The 21,219-nt window shown below is 45.7% G+C and overlaps 1 protein-coding gene across 1 annotated transcript; it reads left to right on the top strand.

The window, feature by feature from the left end:
- The first annotated feature begins 1,749 nt into the window (after positions 1–1,749).
- RND3 (Rho family GTPase 3) lies at positions 1,750–16,475 on the top strand. The gene is made up of 5 exons (XM_074828490.1): positions 1,750–2,177; positions 2,268–2,355; positions 9,627–9,736; positions 11,274–11,408; positions 14,344–16,475. The coding sequence occupies exons 1-5, from the start codon at positions 2,028–2,030 to the stop codon at positions 14,593–14,595; spliced, it is 735 nt and encodes a 244-aa protein (XP_074684591.1). The 5' UTR covers positions 1,750–2,027; the 3' UTR covers positions 14,596–16,475.
- The last annotated feature ends 4,744 nt before the right edge of the window (positions 16,476–21,219 follow it).

Below are 21,219 nucleotides of genomic sequence, written 5' to 3' on the forward strand. Positions count from 1 at the left end.
AGGATTAACAAAGAGCTCTTTCAAGACCGTCTTCTTCTCCCCTTATATTCGACAGATATGCCACGGTTGGCATGTTGGACTCACAAATATAGAGCCAGAGCTGTACCTCCAGAGCTCCATCCCACCTACATCTCCCTGTGAGGCTGCCACACGTTTCAGTGTGGGGCGGAAGGGAACAAAGAAATGGGATTTTCTGCACTCTGGAAAAGACAGGAGAGCATTTACGCAGCACGTTTTTTCCAGACTTATCTCCGGTTCAAACATACACAGCCAAACAAAAGAGAGAAAATCAACTTGCTGTGACCAAGACATTTCCTCACTGCCTACTCACTGTTCTCCCATTCCATCATACGCCCAGAGAGCTGAAGCCGTGTTGGTGGACAGCAGGGATGGATGGAGACAGTGAAGTAGATGAGATCAGCTTTGACTTTAAAAAAAAGAAGAGAGACAGAAAGTTGTCCACTCCAACTTTTCAGTAAGGCTTTACAAATAACACACACGCTGCAAATTTTAGTGTTTTGCTCATGATTTCCACACAGAAACCAAGGCTTAAATTCTTTGGAAAATTCATTAGAGCTGAGTAATTTGACCAGCTAAAGATGTGACACATCAGAACAAAATCAAGAATACTAGCACTGAATTTTGAAATGTTGTGCTTGGGATTCTCTTCTCTGCATCACTGGAAAATCTCCCTGTGTTCAAACATGCACAAGATAGTAGCTCTTTCCGTTTCAGGATGTTGTAAGACTTTACTGCTTGCTCACGTTTCAGCCCAGAACTGACACGAAGCTAGTTCGTGTCCTGGATGACTCGAGATAAACCCAAGACCCCACCTTCACGAAGGCCACCCCCGTCTTCAGCTGCACTAGGCGAAGCTGATGCGCGATGCCTGAGCAAGGAGGGGAAGCAGGCTCTGCTCCAGCCCCTGCCTGCTGGCAGCCCCTTTCTGAGGGCATCTGCCTGCCACGCAGAGCCAGACGGGAGAGGAGAGGAGCACTTGAGGGAGAAGCGTGCTACGAACCACTCACAAACCGTCCCTTGTTCGGGAAAGATTTACCCCGCGCTGTGACAGAATTGCCGTTTCAGTCAGAGCAGCGTTCAGCCCTCTGGTGAGCGTAAGCTGTTGGCCGGTTTTGCTTCGTGTCCAGGAAGCTTTAAAAAAATAATAAAAGGAGCACATAACGGTGGGGATGTTTTTCTGAGATCCCTGTGACCATGTTTTGAGTGAAAAACCCCGCTGCCCACAGTCAGTGTCAGCCGAGGCTGAGGCAGGCCTGCGGCACTGGAGGGGGCACGACACCTCCCTGAGGGACCCGGCACGCCTCGCCGCCCCTCAGGAAGCCACAAAGTCCCTCATGCCGCAGGTTCCCTTCTGTAGCATTGAGATATATAAGCTACCTGTATAAAATTAAACAAAACACCACAAAAAACGAGCCTTTATTCCATGTACTGAGGGCACTGGCCCCACACCAGGCCTCTCCCTGACAGGATGACAGCGCTCTGCCGCCGGCACAGGCTTACCCCAGCCCTCAGCGGATGGGCCCGGGCCCGGTGGAGGCGGGAGGGCCAGGGGGGCGCGGCCGGGCGGAGACGGGGCTCCCCGCAGGGGGCGACACCGGGACACCCCCCCCTCCCGCCTCGCCGCTTCCCCGACCCCACCGCGGCCGCCCGGGGCTGCGGCGCCGCGCGGCTCCCCTAGGGGGCGCGCTGCTCCGGCGGGCCGGGCGGCCGCGCGCGGCGAGGGGGCGGGCCCCGCGCCGGCGGCGGGCGGTGATTGGCGGATGCGAGGCTATAAATAGGGGCGGGCGGTGGGGGGACAAAGCAGTCTGCGCGGGACCGGCGGGCGGGCGGAGCGGGGACGGCGGCGCGTCCCGCGGCGCTGCCACTTCCACCCGCTTTTCTTTTTCTTTTTTTTTTTTTTTTTAAATTATTTCTATCTTTTTTTGAGGGGAACCGGGTGTGTTGTGTGGTTTGGTTTTTTTTTTTTTTAAATTTTTGTTGCCGGCCGAAGGACTAAGCCGAGATCAATGAAGGAAAGAAGAGCGAGCCAGAAGTTATCGAGCAAGGCGGTGATGGATCCCAACCAGAACGTGAAGTGCAAGATCGTGGTGGTGGGGGACAGCCAGTGCGGGAAGACCGCGCTGCTCCACGTTTTCGCCAAGGACTGCTTCCCCGAGGTGCGCCGGGGGGGCTGAGGGGGGCCGGGGGGGGCTGAGGGGGCCGGGGCGGTGGTGGGCGCGGGCTGACTGTGCGCTGTCTCCCGGCAGAGCTACGTCCCCACCGTCTTCGAGAACTACACGGCCAGCTTCGAGATCGACACGCAGCGCATCGAGCTCAGCCTCTGGGACACCTCGGGTGAGCGCTCCCCTCCCCGGCGGTCGGGGGGCGAGGAGGGGGAGGTGTCGGTAAATCCGTGAGGAGCGGCAGCCTCCGTCGGTCGGGGGAGCCGGGGGTAGGGGGGGAAGCAGGAGGCCGCCCCTGCAGCCCCTCACCGCCGCGTCGTGGCGGGAGTGCCCGTCCCTAGATGCGAGCGGCAGCTGGGCGAGACGGGCGGCTGCTTCTGGGTTTTAGTTGTTTGGGGTTTTTTTTAAACTGCGGCATACTTTAGCGGTATATTTGACTGGGGGGGGGGGGGGGAAGGGTGTGGACAAACCTCCATTAAGCGATTTGTCAGCATTGCAGGGGAAGGCAGGCAGGGCAGGGGTATGTGTTCTCACCTGCCTGGCTGGAAGGAGCTTATCTGAGGAGCTCCAGGGGCACTTTTACCCCTCCGCTGCTGTGAAACCCTGCTTTACCTAGTCAGAGAGCAAAGAGGTGTTTATATATGTGTATATAGTAAATTACATCAGCTCACATTTGAGTTCCTTGTGGCCTCCTTAATGCCTCTTTGGTTTTTTACAAAATGCAGCACTTTTTTTCCTGTGTTTGAGTCTTTAAAGCCGGTAAAGACTAGTGAGGTCGGCACCTCTGGCCCTCTGAGGATGAAGAGGAAACCGTCCTTTCTTACATACCAAGATCAGTGGTTAAGGTCCTCCTTAGTCTTGCAGTTGTACCTTCAGTGGCCATGTCAGAAACCCTCAAAAGGCTGAGGTTCTTGGCTGTCTTAGATCTCGTGTTAGGCCAGGAACTCCTCTAGATCCTGCTGTCATTGGTAATTGGACTAAGGTTACTGCCAGGGTGGGGAGGAGACACCCCTGAACTTGCCACCTTCAGCGCTGGAGAGGAGTGCGAGTCTCTGCCGCTCGGTATCTGAGCGCGCTGGGAGAGGTGGTCAGGGGTGAATGACACCGTGAACCATTAACGCGAGCCTGAATCTATGTTATTCAGCAGAAGGGATTGGGGAAAAAAGCTGAAGGAACTGGACAGAGTATGTATGCCCTTTCTTCTTTAGGCAGGTTGTGTAGATAGCTTGTTAATGTTGAATTGGAACCCAGCAGTTCCTTCTAAATATGAAAGCAGTCCTTTTACCAGGAACTAAAATGTTAATCCCTTTTTTTTAAAAAAAGGAGTTTAGGCGGCGAGTTGGCTTTCCTCTTGCTGTTGAGGAAATGATTCCAAATTCTTGCAACACGATTACTGGGAAAAGGCAGTCTCTGTGCCCACAACCGGTATCAGCGTAGCTCTGAACTGATTTTTCTTCATCTTATGCCAAGTAAGACTTGCAGACTTCTAGAGTGTGTCTGGTTTGAGCTTACATCCTGATTACTAAGCTGGCTCTAAGAAACTCTCTGGAGTAAGGGCTTATTAAAAATTAATAGTTATTTTGGAAAATTTTATCTTTAGCTGCTAAAATACACCACCCTTGCAAGTTAAGTTACTTGACATGGGAAGGTTCGGAATTTGTATGTAAAAGGCCAGAGACACCCATGTAATGAAATAAATATTCTGTAGCACTTCAAAAGACAAAAGCAGTGGAAGAAACACCTGCCAGCCTTTGCATGTGCGTGTCATTCTTTCAGGCCTGTCCTGGAACTGATAGAAAATTTGAATGAGTCAGAAGCTTAAGATCAAGTGGGTAATTTGTCTGCAATCTGGAACTGAAAGATCCAATGTTTCGTCTTAGGAAGTAGCATAAAGTATTAGTGGATCTTCTGGTTGTGGGACTCTGCAGAGAAAGAACTGTCTCTGTAAACACAGCCCTTCTCACTGACTGTAAGAAGCACCGACTAGAAGAAACCCATTAACTAACCCAGTGCAAAATCACATCGCCAGATAAGAGACATCCGAAGATAAGATAGTGTTTTAGCATTATCTTAAATTCTTGGTAATTTATTTTTTACAAGTCTTTGTCCTAGTCCTCTGTTGAATTAGAATAAATGTCTTAATGACATTTTTAAAGCAGGACTAGATGTAGTTAACATAAAAATATGACTAACTGCCAAATACTAATGAAGATAATGTCCATTGCAACACGGGGAAGGTAATGTCTTCAGTCATTTGAGGTGCTTCAGTATCTCTGGGGGGAGTGGGGAAGGACACTGGTAGCTGAGTTTGTTGCAATATACTGCAGATACTTCCAAGCTAACTTGGTCAGTATTTAATATCCATCTTTAACCCTCTTTAACTTATTTTCTAACTGGGAGCATGCAACAGGCTGCCCTGCAAATTAATCCCTAACTTGAGCTAAAGTAGATGTCATTTTTTGCATTGAATCCTTTGGAAGGAAGGTACTGCCACTTTTGAGCATTTTTTTTGCTCGCTGAGAAAATGAGAAAAGCCGTAGGCATTGGTTAAAATAGTCTTGTGTTAGGGTGAGAACAGGCCCTGCTGTCATGGTTTTGGTTTACAATCCTTTATATAATAATAATGTGCTTTTTACTAGAGGAGTCTTAAGTACAAAATGTAGAGTCACGCAACTGATAGAACATTTTAAAGCTAGCTGTAAATTTATTGGGAAGTTTTTGCTGTATCTTGGGTATGCCCATAGAAATATGGGACAAAACACGATATGCCCACAGAAATATGGGACAAAACACTCTTACAAGTAAGAGTGGAATGGGAAGATTCATTATTCAAATATTTTCTGGTACTGTCTAGTTCTGCAAGTCATTATACGGATTTAAATTAGCCACAGCATTAAGGAAAGCACTTGCCAACTTGAATTTCAATTGGTTTTTGGACTACCAACCCTTCTTTCAAAGCAGGAATGTCTGGTTGCAATCTTAACTACACCATAAATTATTCCACTCTGTGGTAACGTAGCATGGCAGTCCTGAGCTGTTTGGGAGCATATTTTGCTGGGGAGAGTATTAGGAGTTTCTTCAGGTTAAAGCTTCATCTTGCAGTCTCCTGGGCACCGTGAAGACTTGTATTAGACATCTTTTGTCTGCCACAGGTGCAGTCTAATGTGCATTTACCGAGTTTTTGTCATCTTCCATTAAAAATAATTACTTTCATGTTTGTATTTCTTGCTAGTACAACAGCAGCTGTGGCATAGAAGTCACATACCATTAGTTAGGTATACATACCTGTGTCTCCCTAAAACTTATTTTAGGGTTTTTTTATTGGTTGAACTGTGGAAACTGTACTGGATACTCCAATAAAATAATTCTCAACAGGGCCAGAAATACTTAAGCACTACTGGGGATTAGCATGTAATTAAATCCAGACGGGCCTTAGAGCTTTAAATCGAGTTAGCTTTACTGTGATTTGAATGTGTACAATGTATTGAGTGTCCATATAGAAACATAATCGTAATTATAAAGTTTTGTGCTGAAATCTTTCTGAAGACAACTGAAACATAGAGGGATTAAAGTCACTATTTCCCCAAGATCTCTGGCAGTAAGCGCTGTAAAGGAAATGTCAAATTTCTGTCTTTGCTTTCCAGTTCACTTGCAAGTTGGCTGTATTGAGCCATGTGATTTTTTTTTTTTTTTTACTTTAATGGCAGAGTAACAGTAACTGGTCTTTATAGGTTTTTTTTTTTCCCCCCCTTTAAAGAGGAAATAATTAGAATTGATAACTGGGAGTGCCAAGTGACCTACCAAAGTCCTGTTTTCTGTTTGAGGTGCAGAAATGTAAACCCTCAAAATGCTTTGGATATTGTGATATTCGTGTGCTTGGAGATGACATGTTCTATGATACTTGGGACTCAAAATCACCTGCATTTTCTCCAAAACAACAGCCAAGGTGGATTTGGAAGGAGGAAAGCCATCGGTGGTGAATCAGCTACTTAGTGCGGCCACTGCAGTATTTGATGTGTTTTCTATGTAGCTGATAATTAGTGAGCCCAAGGGTTTGGGAGTGAAAATGCTGCTGTTCATCTGTTGTTCTTTCAGTTGACTGGAGTCCAAAAGGCTACAAAGACTAATGCCTGATGGCTGCTTGGTGGTGTGTAAATAGTAAAGTCTTGCCTGTTACTGAGCTCTGCTTCCCTCGGGGCCCGCAGGCGAGCAGAGGCTGAGCAGCGCGGTGAGCAGGAGCTGCCGGGGTGGGTCGTGGGGCTGGACCTCCTGGTTGGGACTGGTGGTGGCTTTGGGTGTTGCAGACAGATAGGGCATCACCTCTCCAAGATCTAGCATCTTAGGCTAGTACTAAGACATCAAAAAAATAAGTAGGCTTTAACTTTCAATGACATAATTCTGTTAGTCATTAAGATAGCAACATTTAAGCCTAAGCTTGATATCTTCTGTAGACCAAAGCCAACCATATTGCGAGGGAGGGGTTTTTATTTCAGTTCAAAAGCTGAATTTGTTGTACTCGCACGAAACGTAAGTTTTCAAAAGTAGATCATTCTTAATGTTTAAGTCATTTTGGCTTAAATGGTTTAAACTGCCAAGCAGATTAAAAAAGGGGGATTGCAGCTGGAATATACTTCCACCACAAAGGAAGTACAGCATTATCAGCAATTCCTTGATAAAACTGTAAAATGATCCATGTTGTCCTTGACAAAAATGTTTTATTTTGTAGGAACAGAATCACAAACACGAATAGGCTTATTTTTTTTCCACAATCATCATAGCTGTAGCTCTGCATTCTCCTTCTGTTTTCTAGGGTTGGCATGGCTTCAAATCTGCAGCCTTAACTTGAAAAAAAAGAGTGAGCAGCCTTACTGGGCTGTGCTCGAGTTGTCTGTTCAGACTTGAGCCTCATTCCTGAGATTCCTGGCTTCTGAGGGTTTCTCTGGGCGAAAGGATGAAATGCCAGATTGAATAGGCTCGCACAGCGAGGGCCGTAGCCCCTCTTTATTTGCGCAGTAAGAAAGGTTCAGTTATTGCTGGTGAATGAGACCAGGAAATTTCCTTTGTTGATACTGCAGCCCGAGTAGTTTAAATGGTTCCCATTTGTTCTGCCACACACAACCCCGAAGAAAAGGAGGTGTCAAATATTCCTCCTAGCTTGCCTCTGAGCAGAAGGGCTGCCTGCAAAAGTGCACTTATTCTAGCTCAGCATCTTTAATATGAGAGGAACAGAAGGAAAACCTAAAAAGAAAAACCCTCCAAACAAACACAGCTACAGCTGACACAGTAGAAAGGAGTCTCGGGGCTGGAGGTGGTGACTCTATGTATACATAAATACATGCTGATGGACATATATGGTATGTTGTATCCCCGAAGACTGGTGAGTGAGAAGATAGGTATGTGTCTAAGGAATTAGTTTCTGGGTGAGGCTTTTTTTGAGACTCTTTTCTAGCCAGCAACCATTTGGCCGAGCATTAATGATCTTCAATCCTGCCCTTACTTGCTGGCGCTCGGCAGGGAGGTTTGCTAGCCAGGCAGTGGCTCTCATCAGCATGCAAGCTGGCAGCTGGGCTTTGGCCAGTTGAATGTTTCAGAGCAGTGCAGGTGGCTAGTTAATGGCACGCTGCTCTGCAATTCGTCTGTCCAGGGCAAATAACTTGGCCCTGGGGCTCCAGGAGAAATAACTTGGCCCTGGGCTGCTGTAATAGCAGTGCTGGAGATAGCTGGGGGGTAATTAGTAGCAGAAAATGCTTATTGGTAGTCACTGCAGGCAGAGCTGAGCTCGAATGAATAGTTAACTACCGGTCAGCTCAGCTTGCTTAGATTTCCTCCTAACATGTCATTTACCACTGAAGACAGCTAACTGTTTTTTGAAGAGCAGTTTTTGACAGCTGCCTCTTTGTTAGATTGACATCATTTAGGAAGATGAGCGTTTGAATAAAATAGTCTTGTTCAACAAATTACCTTCTGCTACCTAGTTTGGTAATGCTTCATTCCCCATGTGTTACCCTTCCTTTCAAAAACAACATTCCTGGAATTCTTGACTCCTTCCTTCCAGTATAAGCTGTCCAACTGAAGTCATCTGTGATACGTTCACACCATTCCCCGCTCTGCTTTGTGCAACAGCATGAGCTGTCTGTCAGTTAAAAACTTGAGGAATTTCTCTAATCCAGTTAATAGTCTGCTCAGCCTCTGAGACCTTACAGCCAATTAGTTCTAGATAGTTGGACAATTGGTGATATAATTAGCTGATAACCCCAAAACTCTTCAAAGCTGCGTTCCTGATGAGTGTGTTCTATGCTGTATTTTGGGTTCATGAGAGAAAAATACAGAAACAAGAATGTATGACTAAGAAAGCAAATTTTAAGTTGCAGGCATGCATTTTAAAAGCCCAAGCGCTATCCTGCTGGACCACTTAACTGTTTAAGTATGCTTCTAAATCAGAAATGCATTCCCCTCAGTAAGTGAAGCTTCAGCAGAGTTAAGGCCAAACTGAACTGTAGCTGAGTGACTGGAACTTCCTAGAAAACAGGAAGATTTTCTTCCCCAAACCTGTTCCCAGATTCGCCAGATGATAAAAATGAGATTTCTGACTCTGGAAATGTATTTCACTCTGCACATCATGACAATTCTTAAAGAAACCCGGCGTATCCCTTAACAGCTCTGGAAGTAAAACGTGCACAAAGTGCAATATTGGACCTGTTTATATTCCATCAGATTACTAGGTTAGCTTTGATCTCATAAAAATTTGTTTTATGGGCTAAACATAAACATTTATTGCAAGCATATATTGGTTTACAGATTGGTGAGGCTTTTTGTGACAGATAACTCGCGTGCCTGCCTACAGGACTGGGATTCTTTCCTGCTGGAGGACTGCAACAAATGCTTTAATTTGAAGCAAGAGTTTCTTCTAAAAATTGCCGATATCCATGACAACTAAAGATACTTTTTGCACTCGGAACTATTTGTTTTAAATGAAATATTAGAAGAATCCAAACTGATTTATTTCAAAACTTCTGAGTTTCTTCCATGAAAGCAGAACTGTGACAGATGTGCTTTGAAGAAGCCCTTTGGAGGTTAAGGATTTGTTCTCAAAGTCAGTTTCCTGCAGGTTAATGCTGGGACTTAAACTTGGGCTGACCCGATTTCTCTTCCCTTGTTGTTGGGGGCATCACAAGCTTTTGGTGGGAGATGGATCGCTGGGGTGCCATCGCGCTTAATTACTTGGGGAAGCTGTTGCTTTTGTAGGTGACAAACAAAAGGAAAGTGGGGAAACGAGCAACTGCAACAAGTGTTTTGGGAATACAGTGCTACTGAAGAAAAGATGGTAGCTGGGTGCTATTAAAGAGCTTCACTGAAAACCTTTCTAAACTTTCTGAATAAGCTTGAATGACTGCAGAAAGTGAAAAATACAAACTAATAAAAATGTTATTTGTTTCCCTACAGGGTCTCCTTATTATGACAACGTCCGCCCGCTCTCCTATCCAGATTCTGATGCTGTCCTGATTTGCTTTGACATCAGTCGGCCAGAAACTCTTGACAGTGTGCTAAAAAAGGCAAGTGTTGGAGAAACATTTGAGTGCGGATCTGTTTGAGTAGCTTGTCTTTAAATCTCTGAAGAGTGGTGCTGTTTCCTACATGGGAAACTTCAGTGTGTTTCTTTTAACGGAGAGATGACAGGACTGGGCTCTGCACTGCTAGAATTCAAGATCCTTTGTTTGAAAGGGATGAATGTTAATTGAAAACAAAACCTCCCTAATGGATGCTCAGGGGTGAAGCAAATTCTCATTCCTCAGCCCTTAGACAGCAGTGAATTGTTTAGGGTGGTGTGAGGTGCTGGGCTGGGTGCAGCAAGAAATTGTCTCTCACATTATATTCATATAACAGACAGGATTGAGAAACTTTGCCATGTTGCAAAGACGGTTAAAACGTGCCTGCCAAGTGTTTGGACTTTTGCCATGGCTTTACATAACTTCTCAGCCTGAAGTTAGAAGGAGCCAGTGACAAATGCCTCTGGAAGCCAGCAGAACGCCTAGCAGTGGCAGAAAAATGCAATCCTGCACCAAACTTCAGTGTTTTTCACAAGCTCAGTGATCTGAGATTCAGTGCCAGACTTCCCCTGAGTTAAAACATTGAATTTAGATAATCAAGCTCTGTGTTTGCAAGGTGATCCTCGTCCTCTCCTTGGTCACTGGGCATGACTCAACTTTGCAAGTGTTGTCTTTAAGGCTTAATGACCTGAAGTTCCTTTTCTGGAGCTGGGGCCAGTGATTCCTGTGTCACTGGGAATAAAGTGGCATAGAATGCTCTGAATAGTCTACAGAAAATATTTAAGGCTCTTCTCTCAGCTGCTAACTGTGCCAGCAAGCATTTAGAACTGTCTTTTTGTCCCTGATAATGTTGGTTACTATACTGTTGCTTAATGCTGTATGAGATTTTTCTTAATATGCTTTAAACCCAAGTGATACCCTTAAGTTTTAGGGATTGTGTTATGCTGTAAAATTTTTGGCTTTCTTGTGTTCTCAAAATAACCATGTAGAGGGGGAAGAAACTCAAGGAATATATCACCAGTTGTGTTTGAAGGGCTTCTTGCTGGTTCACAGTAGCTGAACCCTTGACAGATTTGTGTAGTTTTTAGGCATGAGGACACAGCTATGAGCTAGTAGAAAGCAACGCTGATTTTGTGGCCATTTGAGACCTGCCTGGATAGCTCTGTCTTGGGGAACCAGGGAGTGTGGTGCCCCCAGGTTTCACTGGTTCCTGTCTGCAGATGGCTATAGCTGGGTGCTTTCCGCTTGTGAGGAGCGACAGCTCTGCAAACCTTTACTCATGTAGGTAAACAGTCTCAGTTCATTCCCTCTTGATTAGTAAGTCGGTGGAATTAATGAGTGTATGAGATTGTAAGATATTTCATCCTTGACCAGCTTCTGCTGGAACTAATGCCTTTAGAAATTAGCTTGAAGGTAGATGTGACTGTTACATAAGAGTATTTCCACACGAAATGTCATGACTTATTAAACTTCATCTTGTATCTGTTGCTGCTTTGGATTTAAACATTTACTCAAGTTTAATAACAACCTAAAATTTTTACAGTGGAAGGGTGAAATCCAGGAGTTTTGTCCAAACACCAAAATGCTTTTGGTTGGTTGCAAATCGGATTTGCGCACAGATGTAAGCACACTAGTGGAACTTTCCAATCACAGGCAGACACCCGTGTCCTACGATCAGGTATGTGCCACGTCCTTCCTTGCACTTAAGGGTGGGAGATGAGACTCTTTTCTGTCGCTGTAGCCATCTTTATGAACAGCTTCTCTCCGTGTTGACACGAGAGCATCCTAGAAGTCAGGTGAATTTGAAAACTTAGGAGTAAAAGCAAAGCCTACCCCCAGAGTGGATGCAGCAGAAAATCTTGCACCCCCACCACGTGTGCTTTAAGCATCATAAGGTTGTAGCCTTACTGATTGCAAAGAGCCTTTTAAGTGAATTGAAAAGAAACTTACTGCTTTTTGGGGCCTGCAGAGGTGAGGTGTGACATATCCTGTTTATTTACTGATCAATTGGTCAAATTTTTTCAAACTTAAGATTTGAATCTCCTATGTTTGACTTCAGCGTCACGACAAGCATTGCGTATAGTGTGATCTGTTAAAAATCCTATTTCCTGAAAACATCTGTGAAAACACCTTGTAGCTCCCTCTGAAGGTGGCAGCAAGTCCAGAAAGCATCTTAATTCTTGGCAGCAGTTCTCTGCTGTTGGGGAAGTGAAGTTTGGAGCCAGGCATCCTGGGATAGAGAAACCGAGGTGAAAGGGAGAGGAATTGGGCTGTGGGAGAGCAGGAGGTAGAGAATGGGAAAACTGGGCTGTAAGGTAAACTTCCCCTTATTACTCACACATGTCTCATGCATTGCAGCTGAATCACAGCGGTGGTTTGAGATACACCCTGTGGGGTGTAAGAGTGAGAACACTACCTCCAAAAGTAACTTCAGTGCGTGTATCCTACGCTGTCAAACAGTTTTTGATGTTTTATCCACAACCTCAGGTTTTCCAAACCAACAGCTCCTAATACGTGATTACAAATAGTGCAGCTTCCTACAGCATGTTTACATTTGAAAAGGCAAAGATACCAGAAACCGAGTATCTTGACTAAAATGTAACATGGAGTGTTGTACTGTGGCTCATGCTGGTTGTGGCATTTTTCTACACTTCACTCTGAACATCCCTCCATCTCAGACAGTTTTATATGAAACTAAATGCCAGTTTTTCACCTTTGTGTAAAACAATTCAGAAGTGTCTTTAAATCCTGCTTGCTATCAAAGATGTCATCTTGGTTACAAACTACCACTGTTGTGTGTGTATATATTCATGTTGTTCAGCCTCGGAGCTGTAATTTTCCGTGCTGTTTTTCTTTGAGTATTAAACTTAAAAGGAAATACTGTCTGCCACTTACTACGTACACAAGTGCATATATTACATACACAAATGCATATATATTTTTTTACTTCAGTAAAATCACCAAGTCTCACCCCTTTCCATAGACAGCAATCAAAAATCTACTGAGAGGTGGATTTGTCCCCTGGAGTTGAAGACTCACATCTCTTGTGGTGTCACATCTTAGCCTGCACCCCTTAGGAACAGGAGTCAGCTGAAGGCAAAGGGCTAAGCCAGAAGCTATTACTTGGCAGCCAAAGGGGAAATTGTACGTGTTAAGGGAAGCCCATACTTCAGCAAAACTCATGTAATTTCATCTGTATGTAAGCAAAAGCTTAGACTGAGCAATGGTTGTATCTGTTGTGGCTGCCAAATCCCCGGTGGCATGAAGCAACCTAATGCTTTCATGCCCTAGTTCTAGGGAAGGGTCCTCAAGGGTTGAGACACGCAGCCTATTTTTAAATTCCCTTGCCTTGCTAAGTCAACATGGGATCAGAGAGCTCAGTGGGGTCTTCCCCATTCCTCTTCACTTCATAAGGAAGCGTTGGGAGGGTGAAGGCAGCTGATGGTGACACCCTGCTTCCAGTATGCTAGCCAGTTCCCAGTCAGCTACACCTGAGCAAACATTGAGGCTCTAAGGTATAGGCTAGGCTTGGTTAGCAGGAGTTGAGATATTTAACAGTGGGGAGGGCTTGTCCGACAAAGGAATACTCCGTTATCAGGCACTCCCACTTCAGATTGATAAGATGGCTGCATCACTGCAGTGTAAATAGTGCGTACTGGAGACTTGGCTCCAAATAGATAAGTGCCTTCAGCCTGGCACCAGAGCAGAGAGGAGGCATTGGGCTGACCTGGGCCTGTATCTCGGGCCCCTGAATGTGTGAGGAGTGGCACATCAAGGATGTGGTTGCATTTCATAACTTAGTAAGAAGATTCATCCCTCAGAAGTAAAATTCCATTGAAACAACTCATTTTTTTCACACAATGCTGTATTGTCTTCCAGTAGCAAAATCCACAACAGGATACCAGGGTATTGTCATCTGCTGGAGTTGCGTGTTGTTTTCTTTGTGCGCTGGAACAAATCTCCCTCCTTTGACTTTTAATGCACTTAAAAATCAAAACAGAAGGGCGGGTATAACCACTAATGTCCTTTTTTCTTTTTTTTTCCCCGTTCCCTAGCTACAAGTTGCTCGAACTATCCCCAACCCAGAAACCCACAGCACATTTCCCTATGCACTTTGCCTCCTTGGTGGAGATGTAACACGGGCTCAGCTCCAGGCCAGGAGCACGCTGGCTTAGCCCTTAAGGCAGTCAGAATACCTTTTCTCTTTGGAAATATCAGGCTTAAATCTGGAAGCTGCCAGGTCCAGACCTTTCCCAGTTGAGCACGTGATTCACGGATGCAAGTTAAGGTGTAAGGGTGAAATTGCTAAATAAATAGGTCCTGCTAATGCTCTTCTGGCTTTCTGCAGTTGTTTGCAGGTCGCTGAGTTTACCTTCTCTCTTCCAATTTGTATTTATTGGCCTAGGAGATAATGCTCGGATACTTGTTTAATGCATCTTGGAACCAAAGCTCTGTTTATTTTGCAAAATTAGCTGCTGGCTGTAGTGCTGGAGTTTTAGCTTTGGTTTTCACAAAACATTGTGTATGAGAAACAGTGCTGAAAAGTAATTGTATGGTTTGATTTGGCTTTCTGCAGAAACTTGGTATTGATTGCATGTTCTTTTTTCCCTTAGGGTGCAAATATGGCCAAACAGATTGGAGCAGCTACATATATTGAATGCTCAGCCTTACAGTCAGAAAACAGCGTCAGAGACATTTTTCATGTTGCCACCTTGGCGTGTGTGAATAAAACAAATAAAAATGTTAAACGAAACAAATCGCAGAGGGCCACAAAGCGAATTTCACACATGCCTGGCAGGCCAGAACTTTCCACAGTGGCAACGGACTTGCGAAAGGACAAAGCAAAGAGTTGCACGGTGATGTGAAGGACCTTGATTTCCTGGAGAAGGAGGAAGAGAGCGTCCGGGAGGGGTGGAGGCTCAATGAAGTACACAGCCACATGGTATTTAATGAGGGCTTATGCCAGTGCTTTAATGGAGACTTCGCTTGTTGTGTGAGACTGTACTTAGGAACTGAGCAGCAAGAAGAAATGGCTTGAAACGAGGTGGCATCAGGAAATGATACGTTGAAGAAAATGCCAAAAAAAAAAAAAAAAAAAAAAAAAAAAGGGAAAATGTTTGAATGTGCTGAGAAAAGAGAGGGTGAATGGGAAAATAACACTGCAAAGAAGAGAGATGTCATTGACAGTGCTTGTTTCTTTTATTAACGCTCTACTCCTGGATGCTACCACTTTGATTTCATTAAAATAATACTTTAATGTTTTTTTAAAAGAAGACGTTATTAATATGCCCTCCTCATTAAGGAACTATCCCTGTGACCTTATAGTTGGTTTTCCAAAGGATATGATCTAATTTTTTAGTAGCTCATCGTTAAAATGGAGAGTGTACCGAGGCCTGTGCATCACTTAGAGGAAAACACTGTATGTGAGAGAAGTCTGGAGTTTTGCCTTCCCGAGACAGCAGTGCGGTCTGTGTTTGAGCGCGTTGGTAATGAAGACAACCGTTCTGAGATTTCCCAGTATTCTAGGTGCCCTCTCACTGCAGAAATTAAACAGATCAAATTGGGGTGTGGGGGCAAACTACCTGCCCGTTGCAGGACTCTGACTTGCCATTCCTCTTTGTGATTGTAATTTAGAGTGGAAATGATCTCCAGTTCTGGTGTACTGTATGGGTATGTTGCTGTAGGTTCACGTGAAAGGTGCTAAGAGCTATGATGACAAATGATCCTTAGTTTTACAACCATGATAATTCGTTAAGCCTTACTGCCCAGCTGGGGAAGCCCCGAGACTCCTCTGCTTCTAGGAGTTGGAGAGCCGGGTGGATCCCAGGATCGAGCCCTCTGTAAATGCTACAGAGAAGTGCTGTTCTGTGATGTGGTTTGCTGCAATTGTCTTTGCAAAAAAACCCCAAGAATCTGCAAATGAGCCAGCAGAGCCAGGTTATCTTTTGCGATGCTCTCGTTTTTGGGGCAGCCGTCTCTGGCTGCAAGACTGCGTTTGCTCGTGGTGAAGAAATGGGGTCTGAAGAACTGTGACGCCTTAAGGGGTCCCCAGTGGAAACTGGATACTGCCCTTAGTCTTTAAGATTAATATATATGTATCCAGACAACAATCATGAAACATCGGTGAACCAGTCAAGTCAAATTCCTTTTTGCTTACTGAATACTATTGTTACATTAAATAAATCAGCCTTTAAAATTGTTTGCAACTGCTTACTGACCAACTTAATTTCATAGCTTCTCTCAAAAGAAGGATTCTGGAAGCTCTGACCAGTGTGGCTGTCGCTTGTGAGGACAAGCGTTTCCTTCCCAAGGGTAATGCTTCATTTTTGAAGTGTTAAAGCTGTGTTCGCGTTAATTTGTGCAAAGGTAAAGGGGTTACCGTAATTAAAACTCAGTTCTGTGTGTTCCCGGCACTTTGTTTCATCTGATAAAAGAAGAAGAAAAAAAAAAACCAACACCCATTCCGATTATTTCCCACAAAAAGACATTTTTACCACTATAATAAGCTTTTGACTGATGCAACAGTGCGCTTAGGGCAGTATTACAAAATAGCTGGTAAGTGCTTTCTGTATTTAAATATTGTGGAAAAAATAAGTTATAACTGTTATAAAACAGGACGTTCATTACTTTTTTTTTAATTGTTGAAGTCACTTTGTATGTTTGGTTAATGTTTCTGCAGTATTTATTAAAATACCATTTTTTTTTCTTTGAATTAAAAAAAAAAGTAATTGACTTGTAGTGGAAATGGCCTTTGTGTGTTAGTTCATTAATACATGTGTGTTTTGGACATAACTGTACTGAGCTGCAGGCCAGGCATAGCTGGGATGTGATTTGAATAGAAATCAAGTCTTCCTCTTGCACCAGCCTTTTGGGTTCATTGGTGTTATTTTGAAGTGTGTAGTGTGGGTTATTTACCTGAGTTGTTTCCCAAAAATGCCAGGAGGAGACCGGAGCAAACAAACAAGTAACTTTTAGTTTGCTTTGCCTCCAAAGCATCGAATGCTGCTTTTTAAAAGGTTTCCTATATTCAGGTTGTTCCTAGGAACTGATCTTCACTGCGAGTTCAGCACAGACAGACATTCCTAACCGAGGGATGTGCCTGTTTTCTGTCACCACAGGGACATCGTGGTTGCTGTGGCTGCTCTGGGAAGAGTTGTCCCAACACATCAGCTCTGCTAGGTGTGTCAGGCTCCCATTTGGATGCAGGACATGATGCTGAGCCAGGGTGGTCCTCGCCACCTTTACGAGGTTTTCTCCCTGAAACTTGTAAAGTCAAGGCAAGGGTGCTTCCACGTTTCTCTTTGCTGGGGTCTCCTGAAGCACGTGTGGCCACTCTGCATCTCTGAAGTCACGCAGAAGTCCCAGCAGTTGCTTATCTTGCTAATGCTTGTGACCATGCTGTGCTGACCTGATCATCCTTTTCTATGTCTGAAGATAAATCAGGCCAGGTTTTGATCCCTGGCTTTGCAGATGCGGTGAGGATGTGAGTGAAGTCCTTGCTGTGCTGGAAAGTGGCTCGCATCGGTGGCAGGGTGCTGGGCTGGCTCTGCGGTCTCACTCCTTGCTGCAGCCACCTTCCAGCATCTCCTGAGTTCCTGGGGGGGACCCCTGTCCCCCCACATCCTCAAAACGCCAGCCCTGCAGCAGCTCTGGAAGCTGGAGGTGGCCTCTGGCAGGAGTAGAAACTCCTGGGGTGAGGTTGCTTGGCGAGGTGCCTTTGGCCAGGGGTTAATTACCCCTGTGCCTAAAAAGCTGCCTTGGCTTTGTAGGCTGAGCTTGTCTTGTTTCAGCCTTTGGTCTTCCTGTCTAGTTAATACGTCTGTCAGATTGATGTACTCTTGATTACTGAATTTAAATCCACCTTGTAGGTCACTAGTCTAGAGTTGAGTCACCAAAAACCAAACAGATCAACGTCTCCTTCGGTGCCTTTGACTCTCTTGCCATAAAGGGCATTTCCTCATTCATCTTGAACCAACTGTGTGGTTCCTCTTGGCGCTTCTTTAGGATTTTGGCATCTTTATCAGAACTACAAATGCTGGAGGAGCCCTTCTTACTGGTAGAGCTTTCGTCTTCATCCGTAGCGTCACTGTAACCCTTCCGGCCCCACGTCACCAGTTCCCCACACTGAGAGCTCAGTGCTCTCCCTGGCGTCTGGCTACGCTTGGCAGAGCAGTGTGGCTGTGCATGTTCTACATGATCTACGGACCTGGGTTTTGTAGATCCTGTTACCTCTGATCTGCTCTTTTCTGGGTCTTGGTAAGATTGTGGAATAGGTCAGGACTAAGAAATAACCTCTCTGAAGCCTCACTTAGAAACGTGCCTTCCTGGAGACTCCAGTTTTACTTTTGAGATCCATCACGGTTTGTAAAGAAGTTTTGACCCGTTTAACGTGCTCAGTCTTGGTTTTATGTCTCTCCTGTGTTACACCTAAGTGTGGTGTGGTCATAAGTCAAGGAAGGTACTGTTCAAGGTACTCTTAAACCATCCTTAGATCCTACAGCAAGGAGATAAAGATCCATTTTTAATTAAACAACACTGATGAGTAGTTGATCACTACCATCCTTTAATGCCACCAGCTCAGTCCTCCTTTATTTTGCTCTAAGTGGGTGGAAGATGGAGATGTCTTGATTTATCTACATTTTCCTTCTAACATTAAAAAAGAAAGTTGATAGGTCTGTCTAAAGCCACTCACCTTGCCTGTGTTTTTTTCACTACTGCTTGTTTTAACCGTTTCCTTTAGCGCAGAATTGCCAATTTTGTTGTTTGCATGAAGCATTTCTTGCTCACCTCGGCCAATGATGGTTGAGACCTCTGAGGAAGAACCAGAGGTTTACCCTCCTAAAACTAGAGCCTGGGCTGAGGTGGCATCCGCAACTGCAGCAGCACGGTTTGGTTTTGGTGTTGGTAAGATGATCCCCCCTGTCAGCTCTCCGCTTGCTTGCTGATGTGAGCGAGGGGTAAATCGGAAGTATTTTCAGTTGTGGGCTGTGGCTTGGTCAGATGTTTCTCTTCAGCACCATTTGATCCCTGGAAAACCGATCTGGCAGATCGCCATGACTCGCTCCTCTTCCAAAAAGCCCTTCACTTTGCAATTTTCTTGGGTTTTTTTGTTCTTTCATTGCACAACTGGGTTGTGCAATCGCTTACGGTAACTGAGGTGGTTTACTAAAACTCACCCCTTTCAGAAAATCCCGGGAGGGGGATCCCCAGGAGAGCAGTGTTTCTAAACACGGAGGGCTGGTTTACAGTGCAGAAATAGACCTGGCACCGAACGCCAGTGGGGTGACAAACCCTTGCTGCGCCGAGTATCTGCAATTCGGCACCTCCCCGCGTCCTCAGCGCGCTCCTTCCGCTGAGCGAGGGGCAGGATGCCAGCACGGCAGGGGGACGGTGGGCGGCAAAAGCAAACCTCCTTCCTCACTAAAACCTTGAAAATGCCCATGTTAATGCTGTTTGATGGATATTTAGGGGTATTTCTGCCTAGTTTGGTAGCTGCTTATAGCTCTAGCAGGTTCTTCTGGTTTGCGGGCGCAGGGCTCGGTGTTGGAGGGTCTTTGGTGGACGGGTCAGTCTGGGGGTGCTGACACCCCCTGGGCAGGACCCGCTGGCTTCTGGGGCCGATTGCAGGCAGCGAGGAGAGCCTGAGGAAGAGTCCGAGATCCTTCCTTGCCCCTTGGGCTGGTTCTTGTAGCCAATCTGCAGAGAGAAATGGGGAGAGCTTGGCTAATGAATAGTTTGATGTTGTCAAATCCTCACGTAGCTGTGCTGGCTCTCCTAAGGGAGGGATTATTTGCTGAAAAGCAAGTAATTAGTAATTCTCAGATCATTGGGCTTCTTCCTACCAAACTTCTTTCTTATAACAGAAGATTTATTAACCTTTTTTCCCAGGGGTTTTCCATCTCGTTCAGATTTTGCTTGAACCGCAAAGCCACCGAGATGCTGGAGTTGCAGCAGAGCTGCAGCCCTCAGGGCAGCAACCATTGCCGGGTTTTATGCTCAAACGGAAACAACTTTTATATTTTCCTGCACCCCATTCAGCTCCTTCAGCTTCCCAGGAGGCCCTTCAGTGACCAAACCAAGGTTGGACTGTGCTGAGCCCCAGCTGAGGGGACACTGGGGACCAGGCTCCCAGCGCAAGAGCCCTGCGACGGTAGAAGTTGTTCACTATCGAGGAGGGATGTTCTGCCAAGTGTCTCATTTTTATCCTCCCTAAATTAGTTTGGAGGATTAGGGACGAGAAGCAATCTGAGGAAAATAAAAAAGATCTCACCCAGTTTTAAAAAGGATCTGTGAAAAAGGAAGCTTTCCTACAGCTGTCAAACGGGGAAATGTTTTTTTAGCCCACTGATTCACGCGCTTCGCAGAAGCACTAATCCTGGCAACTGCAGCTCTTCGCTGTTTTATATATACACCATGGCACAAATTCTGCAAAGTCCTCCTCAAGCTGATAAATCTTTTCCTCCTGCAACTCGCTGTTGAAGTCAGTAAGAGGTCGCTTGTATATGAGCCGCAGAAAGGCTGTGAAAGGCAACAAATCTGCCTTCCACAGCGTGGGGATGTCTCTGCACTGCCACGGCCACCCATGCTGGTCTGGGAGGTGACAACAGCATGAGGGTGCCCTGGGGGTGAGAGGGGGGGTTGCTGAGCAAGGGCCCCCCCGGGCCAGTGTTGAACCGGCTGTGGGAATCCCACAGGTCCTGGCCCAGTGAGGCCTCACCTGGTTAAACCACATTCCTGGGGTCCCGCTTCCCGCAGCCCCCGGAAGCAGGTGGGAACAGACCCCCCTGGGGGGAATTGGTGCTGGGTCTTCAACCCACCCCAGGTGCTGCTTTGGGATGAAAGTAGCTGTTTTACTTACTTTAGTAGGAAAATGTGAAATATTGGAGTGGGGAGGAATTATTTAGCCTGTACGCCCATGTTGTGCATTCATGAAATAAAGTGGTTTTTCAGTGTATATGCAATGAAATAATGCTCATTTTATATTATTGCATATATACATGTGGAGAGTCAAGTTATGGATCCTAGTAACCATGAGCAGCAGAGGGATGGGAAGGGCTATGTATGGTCTGTGCCGTGGCCCCTGCCAAGGTCACTTGTTTTTTTGGGGGAAAGCCGAAAAAAAGGCTTCATCCTCAGCACAAGGAGCCTTGACTTAAGCATGCGCCTGAGTTGAAGGAGGAGAAGACTAAATAAACACTCTGGGTGGCTCAAAGGTGTCAACCCATGGCTGGAATCCAGCTCAGCCAGGCCAGCAAGTGGCATCAGTGGTCCTGGTGGTGCCCGGGGATGTAACAGCAGAGGATGCTGAATTACCCGCCGGCACAAAGTGCTCTGCGTGGTTGTCACTGCATAAAATAAGTGGAGAACATCGGCTGTAACGCCCTGGAGCACCTTCAGCTGCTGCTTGAGGAGTTACTTGTGTGACCTTAGCGCTGAGGACAAGCTAGCTGCGACCACGGCGGGGCTGGACGAGGGAGAAGGAGGTTGCT

This window comes from Strix aluco, chromosome 6 (assembly GCF_031877795.1).
Source record: "Strix aluco isolate bStrAlu1 chromosome 6, bStrAlu1.hap1, whole genome shotgun sequence".
Taxonomy (NCBI): domain Eukaryota; kingdom Metazoa; phylum Chordata; class Aves; order Strigiformes; family Strigidae; genus Strix; species Strix aluco.